Raw genomic sequence first — 8867 nt, 5'->3', positions numbered from 1 at the left:
TGGTCTGCGAGTTTATGGATGTAAATTTTTATAAGCATATACAAACTTAGTACCATTTTATACTCTATGGCTACAGACATTATTTCTGAGTGTAGAACTGTGCTGGCCTTGGGAATTTAGGGAAGAACAGCTTGTTCTGGGTCTTTCAGAAGATAAGCATTACTAGATTAACATGGTAACTAGCTAAACTGATATATTTCATAAGGTAAGAAAGAGGGGTACTTTAAGCTCTGATAAGTTTCTTCTTTTTCTCTGATACATTTCTAACTATACTCATAATTCAGACTGGAAGCCATATTTTGGAGTCTGAGAAATGTTTATATGAGTACATACAAAAATTATACTTTCTGGGCTACGTTTCTAAAAGATGTGGAAAGAAAGCAAGTTTATTTTCTAATAGCACAATGTCGTTTCCTGGGATGGTAAATGTCAGTTAAAAAATAAGCCTCATTTTAAAACATTTTAAGTTCAACATCTCCCTCTAGTGGAAGAAAGAAAAACTGTCAATTTCCATTGTCCTTAGTATGATTTGGTTACACACACACACCCAAACATATCACATTTACTTTTTCACTGTAAGGATCCAGGTAGCTTTTTGTTTTATTAGAAAATAAAGGGGGCGCCTGGGTGGCTCAGTTGGTTAAGCCTCCGACTTTGGCTCAGGTCAGACCTCACATTCGTGGGTTCGAGCCCCGCATCAGGCTCTGTGCTGACAGCTAGCTCAGAGCCTGGAGCCTGCTTCCAGTTCTGTGTCTCCCTCTCTCTCTAACCCTCCCCTTCTCATGCTCTGTCTCTCTCATATCAAAAATAAATTAAAAACATTAAAAAAAAATTAAAAAAAAAAAAAAGAGAAGAAAGTCTGTGACCAAATTTTTAAAAGTTTATTTGAAAGGAGACAAATTAATCTTGACATATAAATGCATGGACTATTTTATAGCTCTTTTGGAATTTTCTTGTATGTTACAATGTATCCTAGACTTGGATTCTGTTGAGAACACCATAAACTTAAAACAAATATTTGAACATACAAAAAATAACAGGAATTAATATAATCAGTACCTGATATAACCTACCAATACCATTGATATAACAAATATTTACCATTTAGATCATGTGTTTGTCATAGTTGTTTCAGAATTAAAAATAGATGAGCAATAAGTTGTTATCTTATTTAAGACTGTTTTTTGTTTTTTAATGTTTCTTTACTTTGAGAGAGAGAGGGAGAGTGTGGTGGGGAGGAGCAGAGAGTGAGGGAAAGAGAATCTGAAGCTGGCTCTGAGCACAGAGCCTGATGTGGGGCTCGATCCCATGACTGTGAAATCATGACATGAGCTGAAATCGAGAGTTGGGCACTCAACCAACTGAGCTCCCCAGGTGCCCAAAGCTTGCCATTCTTACAGAGATTCTACTGATTTTCTTAAATAGGTGTTTATAAGATTATTGCAAACCTATGGTTAATTTCCAGTTATGAAAAATTCAATTTTGGCATTTCTTTCCCGTGTTCTTGCTGCTGTTATGGAGGAAAGAATTTCTGTTCTCTGAAGATATTGTCAAGTTTTATCCTCTTTATATGTGTTTTTCTCAGGTTGTTTTTCCCTTTCTACTTGATTTAGATTTCATCTTTTCTGTTGGTATTTCCCCCCCAAGTATCACTTTTTCTTATTTTTAAGAGTTGGGGACAAAAGAGCTTATTAGATGCTCTGAGTGTTTGTGTTTGCTCTTTGAACTATGATCGTCACTGTACGGTTGCCTGGCTGGTACTTGGAATGAATACGTATAGAATTCTCCTACCTGCCCCAACTAACTTAACAAGAGGTAGAAAGTAGGAGACCTGATAGAATCAATGTCAAAATTCCAGGCCATATTGCTTCACCAGTAAGCAAAAATAATTATTATTATTAAATTTTTAATGTTTATTATTGAGACAGAGAGAAACAGAGCATGAGTAGGGGAGGGGCAGAGAGAGAGAGGGAAACACAGAATCCGAAGCAGGCTCCAGGCTCTGAGCGAGCATTCAACACAGAGCCCGACATAGGGCTCGAACCCACGAACCGGAGATCGTGACCTGAGCCAAGTCAGATGCTTAACCGACTGAGCCACCCAGGTGCTCCAATTTATTATTTTTCAGAGAGAGAGAGAGAAATAGTGCGCATGTGAGCAGGAGAAAGAGGCAGAGGGAGAGAGAGAGAATCTCAAGCGGGCTCCATGCTTAGCACAGAGCCTGATGCAGGACTTGATCCTTGGGATCATGACCTGAGCTGAAATCAAGAGTCAGAACTCAACCAACTGAGCCACCCAGATGCCCCCCATTTTTTAAATGTAGGCTCCATGCCCAATGTGGGGCTTGAACTCATGACCCTGAGGTCAAGAGTCACATGCTCTACTGGTTGAGCCAGCCAGGCACCCCCCCAAAACTGATAAATCTTGATACTAAATTGACAGAGATACAAGAAAAGATAATTATAGCCAATCTCATGAATGAATATACATACAAAAATGTTATATAAAATATTAGCCAACTCAATGCAGCAAAATATAAGAGATATAAAAAGCAATTGTGCAATAAATGCCTAGTGAGTTTAATTTGGAAAATTAATCAATGTATTTGTAAATTAAGTAATTCTTTAAATGTGTAGTATAAGTTTTTTGATTATGTAAATTGAATTCCTATACAATCTATACTATATGAAGAAAGCAGTTTTTAAAATGAAAACTGTGTGTATGTTTTTATATCCATATCCAAGAACATACAGTTATTGTCACATAACATTAGTGACTATTTGATCTCTGCATTAAAACTGATTGTTAGGTCAGAATTTCATCTACACCTTGAAAGGCTTTTATTTAAAAGCTATTTTACCATATGTAACCTTTTATATAGGTCAAGTATCATAAAGTTAAAATTTCACCAATAAATATAATAAGCTCTAACTGATCTGTCATTGATTTTCCAGTTGTTCTTTTTTATAGGATTAAATTGAAACTGTCATGGAATGATGGACATGCTTTTTGTTCAGTGTAATGAAATAATGGCATTTTGGCATTCTGTACTATTTATCAGGATGGGAATCACAAGCCATATTTTCTCATAAATAAATTTCATGAGACTTCCTGAATACTTTAGTTTCTTTGCTTTATTTAATAAATATTGTTTGAAATAATTGCCATCAACTGGTATATAAGCATTTTTGGTTATAGACTTGATGTTGTTTTTATTTCAAATTAATTGGTTTACTTTGTGATTAACCTTGTAAATGGTTGTTTATTCATTTAAAAATACACATAATACTTTGTCTGGATGCTAGAAAGTTAGAGATTGTGTGTCATTCAAGAGGGCATATGATTTAACAGTGAATTTGGATTAATGCTGAAGGAGGGCGACCTATCTTACTGAATAATAATAGTATCTCATGCTTGTATAGTGCTTAATGGTCTTTGAAGTACTATCGTATGTGAAGGTACTGTTATGATGAAATTAGATTACACATGGCTCTATATAGACCCATTCCTGAATCCATCCAGAGTGTCGTTCAGAACTACCAGTGCTGTCTGCTGGTTGCAGGCTGTTCTGGCACACTTTTGCTCTGGTATCCAGCTTTGCTCTTATCTGCTATGGTTTAAGGATTGACAGTATATAGGTAGATGAACTTCTGTACATGAAGATGTTTCCATTACCTGAAGAAAATAATTCTTAAGAGTTCATGTGTAGTTGTAGTTGGCTACAGAGTAGTAATCTCAGGAATGAGGGGATGTGGAAAGAAGAACTAAATTACATTTTGTTCTTCATCCTTTGACTGTGGACTGTACTGCTGGGTGCTTTCCAAATTAGAATCTTTTATAGAGAATTGTATTTGATGCTTGTGGCATTTTTGCTCAGACTCTGATGACACCCTCTGAGTGGCCAGTAATACTTGAAACCATAATAACATACACTTGTGGCTGTCCCTGAATAAGATTGTGCTGGTGGAGGGGGGAGGGGGAGTGGGAGAGAAGCCTTTGTCAGAGACTTCAGTGGGAATGATGAATCTAGATGTGTTATTGTGGAAAATACCTTTGATAAGTGTGTTACTTTATATTTGAACTCTCATAAAATTCACCTCTCTCTGATTTCTGAGTTTAGTTGGAAAAGGAGATGGAGAGATTTAAGTAGAAGACTACCTGATGTTATCTTTCTTTCAATAATACAGCAGAGTTGAAAACTTGAAAGCTGAAGGAAATGAAACACAGCCACCTAGTGGATGCAACTTTAAGAGCTCTAACCATAGTTAAATATCATGAGCTCACGTAAAAATCTCTCAAGAGTCATTATTAGGCATTCAAGCTAATCATTTCTTATCACACAAAGGGGCAATGTACATTTGCATTACAAAATATTTTAAAATTTTACTGAGGGGGAAAACATACATGGCGATTGGACTACAGCATTATGTAGATCGCCTCAGAGGTCAGTTGAACTCATATAGCATTATAGAGAGCTGTACACATTTTCAACTATAGCATGTATTCATCAGATGTTTAAAATTGCAAAATTCCAGTAGTGTCTTTTGAGCATGTATATATTCTGAAACATTGCTGGAATATCTAGACCTCGCTGGCCTATAAGGGGAAGTGTCTATAAGATCCTTGAAAAACATGGATCTTTGAACTTTATGGGTCCACTTACATGAGGATTTTTTTCAATATGTTGGAAAAGTTTTTGGAGGTTTTGGACAATTTGAAAAAACTTAGAGATGAACTGTGTCGCTTAGAAATACTGAAAAAATTAAAAAATTAGGTATTTTAAGAACACAGTATATAATACATATAATATACAAAATATGAGTAATTGACTGTGTTATTAGTAAGGCTATAGTAGACTACAGTCTACTATTGGTACTTAGGTTTTTGCAGAGTCAAATTCATACACAGATTTTTCGACTGTTCATGGGTCAGTGTCCCTAACCCTCATGTTGTTCAAGGGTCTACTGTATAAATTAACCTGTTGTGGTTGAAGCACAGATTTAGTTACTAAATCTGTTAGTTAGTTTTCTAAAAAGTAAATTTTTGTCTGGGGCACCTGGGTGGCTCAGTCGGTTAAGCATCTGACTTTGGCTCAGGTCAATGTCTCACAGTCCATGGGTTCTAGCCCCATATCAGGCTCTGTGAGCCTAGAGCCTGCTTCAGATTCTGTGTCTCCTCCCTCTCTCTCTCTCTCTCTCTCTCTCTCTCTCTCTCTCTCAAAATAAAGACCAAAAATAAAAGTAAAATAAATAAATAAATAAATTTTGGTCATTGTTGACTTGTAAACTTAAATTAATTTTTTTCCAGGAGCAAGATAATGCTGTACAAACTATGCAAAAGAAGGTAGAGAAGTTAGAAGCTGAACACATGGACTGCTCTGACCTTTTACGGCGACAAACGAGTGAGCTCGAATTTAGCACTCAACGAGAAGAACGCCTTAGAAAAGAGTTTGAGGTATATTTCCCTCATTCTTTTAAACCATATATGCGTCGGGACACCTGGGTAGCTCGGTTGGTAGGGTGTACGACTCTTGATTTTAGTTCAGGTCATGATCCTAGGATCATGGGATCAAGCCCTGCATCAGGCTCTGTGCTGAGTGTGGAGCCTTCTTAAGATTCCCTCTCTCCCTCTGCTCCCCTCCCCTGCTCATGTGCTCTCTCTCTCTCTAAAATAAAAATGAAAAACAAACAAACATATTTATGTTATCTGGTCAGTAATAGAAGGTCAGAGAAAGTTCTACTCTGTAATAAAATATAAAACTAATTTTTTCAACGTTTATTTATATTGAATATTTGGATTCTTTGAAAACTTTGTATCTGAGTAAAATATATTTTACCCCTATTTCGTAAAAACTATCCATTTTTAACAATTCTTGTGGAATATTTGGAAAATTTGAGGGTAAATATTTAAAACACAAGGTTGAGGGCACCTGTGTGGCTCAGTCGCTTAAGCGTCCGGCTTCAGCTCAGGTCATGATCTCAACGGTTTGTGAGTTTGAGCCCTGCGTCGGACTCTGTGCCGACAGCTTGAAGCCTGGAGCCTGACTTTGGATCTTGTGTCACCCTCTCTGTCCGTTCCCTGCTCATGCTGTCTCTCTCTCTCTCAAAAATAATAAAAAACATAAAAAAAAGTTTTTTTAAATATAAGGTTGAGGAAGCAACATTGGAAAGGATTTTGCACACATAATACTAAATTCTAATTTTGTAGTTTGACTAGCTGCATGGTTTTGTGGGTAAGCCTTAGATGGGAAAGAAGCATAAATTTACAAATGAAAAATGTGATTTTTATGAGAGAATGATACTGATGATCCATTTAATTAATTTTTAGAGAAATCTGTGTGTCCATTCTTCTTTTTAAAATTTCCTTTTGTTTGTGGGAAATTAAATATTTCAATAGATAAGGAAGTTTTGTTTTAAACATAATTTATAATTATTATTAGGTAAAAAAACATTTATGAAGAGAATTCAGTGATAAGATGCTAGAGATGTTCTGGTTAAACTCACTGCTGTCATTTAACCTTGTTCTGGAAGTTTTAGCCAAATAAGTATATGATGGAAGAACAACAATAAGAATTATTGTTGTGGGAAAGAAAGAGGTGTGGCAATTTACTGTTTTCAGATGATATACTTATACCTAAATAATCAAGAAAATCAAGTTTAAAATGATTAACGCCAGTAAGAACTTCCAGTAAGGAGACCAGAAAGGAAATAATATGTAACAATTGTATTTGCATTCTTACATAGCAGCAATAATCAGAGAATAAAATATTTAAAATATTTAAAAAGTTTTCTTTACAGTGAAAAAGATAGGAGTATAATCAACTACAAGCAACTTAAAAGTTATAAAATTTAACTGAGAATCTTAGAGAAAATGGTGAGACATTTTGGGGACACTCAACACTATAACAATATAAATCCTCCCTAGATTATATTATGGGTTAAAACAGTTCCAATGAAAAATTCAGTAGAATTATTTTGGGAAGACAGATTCAGAAATTCATGTTGAAGACTAAAGAGCTACCCGAGAGTCTCTACAGCATTTCAATAAGAGTGATGAGTGGGGGGCCTACTATTTCAGACGTTAATACATATTATAAAGCTTTAGTAATGTATCGGTTGTGGTTTTTTGGTTGCATGCAATAGAAACCAATTTTGGTTAGCTTAAATAGGGAATTCAGTGAAGAATATGGGAATCGTATCACAGAATTAGGATGAAACCTGGGGAGTTAGGCTCTGAAATAAATCCCGGAGTATTTCCACAAGGCTTGGGAACAGAAATGATGGATGAAATTGGGATAAATTAGTATCCACAATTTTCATTTTATTTACCAATAACAATTTGGTATCATTCCTTTTGTACCTTTATTTAGGATTCAAATCCCAGAGAGAAACTATTTGATAGAAAGAGGTTGTTTGCTCCAAATAAATCTTTCTCAGTTCTACTAAAAATAAAGGCCAGGGGTACCTGGGTCATTCAGTCAGTTAAGCGTCTGACTCTTGGTTTTGGCTCAGGTCATGATCTTGTGGTTCGTAGGTTTGAGCCCTGTGTTGGGCTCTGCATTGATATCACAGAGCCTGCTTGGGTCTCTCTCTCTCTCTCTCTTTCTCTTCCTCTCTCTTCCCTCCCCCCCCTCTCTCTCTGCCTCTCCCCCCACTTGGATCTGTCTCTCTCTCTCTCTCTCTCTCTCTGTCTCTCTCAAAATAAATAAACTTAAAAAAAAATTAAAGCCATAGAGCGCTCTGTCAGTTAAGCATGGACTTTGGCTCAGGTCATGATCTTGCAGTTCATGAATTCAAGTCCCACATTAGGCTCTGTGCTGACAACTCAGAGCCTAGAGCCTGATTGGTGTCTTCCTGTCTCTCTGCCCCTCCCCCACTTGCACTCTTGTCTCTCTCTCTCTCTCTCTCTCTCTCTCTCAAAATAATGAACATTAAAAACATTAAAAAAATAATAAAAACATTTAAAAAATTAAAGCCCCCAAAAGAAATTTTTATAAAGAAAATTAGGGGTCTTTTACCAAAAGAAGGGGAAAAGAAAGTGGCCAAAAAGTATGCTAACTCTAAGAGCAGACTTTCAATGGCACAGAATGGAAAAGCCAATAGTAGACTTGTTGAATATATATAAAATCTAGTGTCTTAAGATACCATTTTTAATCAGTGAGGATAGGAAAGATTATTCAGTGGGTCATATTGAAACAATTGGTTAACTATTTGTGACAAAATAAAATTAGATTCCCATCTTACATTATATTCTAAAATAAGTTCCAACTGGATTAAGAAAGGATAAAATATTAAAAATTGATAAACTAAGAAGAAAATTTAAGTTCTTTTGCTCTCTGAGTGCAGAATGACTTACTACTAATCCTAAAAGCAGAGGAACAAAATCGTGAATAGATCTATAGCTTTGGCTATGAAAAATTAAAGTCATATACAGTAAAACCTTGGCTTGTGAGCATAATTTGTTCTGGAAACATGCTTGTAATCTGAAGCACTTGTATATCAAAGCGAATTTCCCCATAAGAAAGAATGGAAACTCAGATGATTTATTTCACAGCTCAAAAATATTCATGTAAAAATGATTACAGTACTGTTATATATTACAAAATAATAAAGAAAATACAAAATATAAAGAGAAATAAATTAACCTACACTTATCTTTGAAAACATTCGTGGCTGGTGTGAGGGAGACAAGAGAGAGGAGGGTTGTTGTGTAGAATGACTTCCACTCTCACTGATGGGATCACTGCTGTCTATTGGCTCAATGGAATCTCTTCTGCGTGGGGGCCTTTGCGTATGCTCGCACGGATGTTGACTGCAGTATAGTACTAATAAACTCTTGTCATATACTGTATTTAGTGTAACTGGCAA

The 8867-nt window shown here is 35.8% G+C and overlaps 1 protein-coding gene across 1 annotated transcript in view; it reads left to right on the top strand.

Annotated features, from left to right (window-relative positions):
• Positions 1-8867, top strand: part of CCDC171 (coiled-coil domain containing 171) — a 287055-nt gene that overhangs the window by 35868 nt on the left and 242320 nt on the right. Inside the window, exon 8 of the mRNA XM_029919663.1 lies at positions 5308-5454. Within this exon, the coding sequence (XP_029775523.1) occupies positions 5308-5454 (147 nt within the window). The remainder of the gene's footprint in view (positions 1-5307; positions 5455-8867) is intronic.

This window comes from Suricata suricatta, chromosome 13, assembly GCF_006229205.1.
Source record: "Suricata suricatta isolate VVHF042 chromosome 13, meerkat_22Aug2017_6uvM2_HiC, whole genome shotgun sequence".
Classification (NCBI taxonomy): Eukaryota; Metazoa; Chordata; class Mammalia; order Carnivora; family Herpestidae; genus Suricata; species Suricata suricatta.
This window is presented reverse-complemented; position numbering and strand designations above follow the sequence as displayed.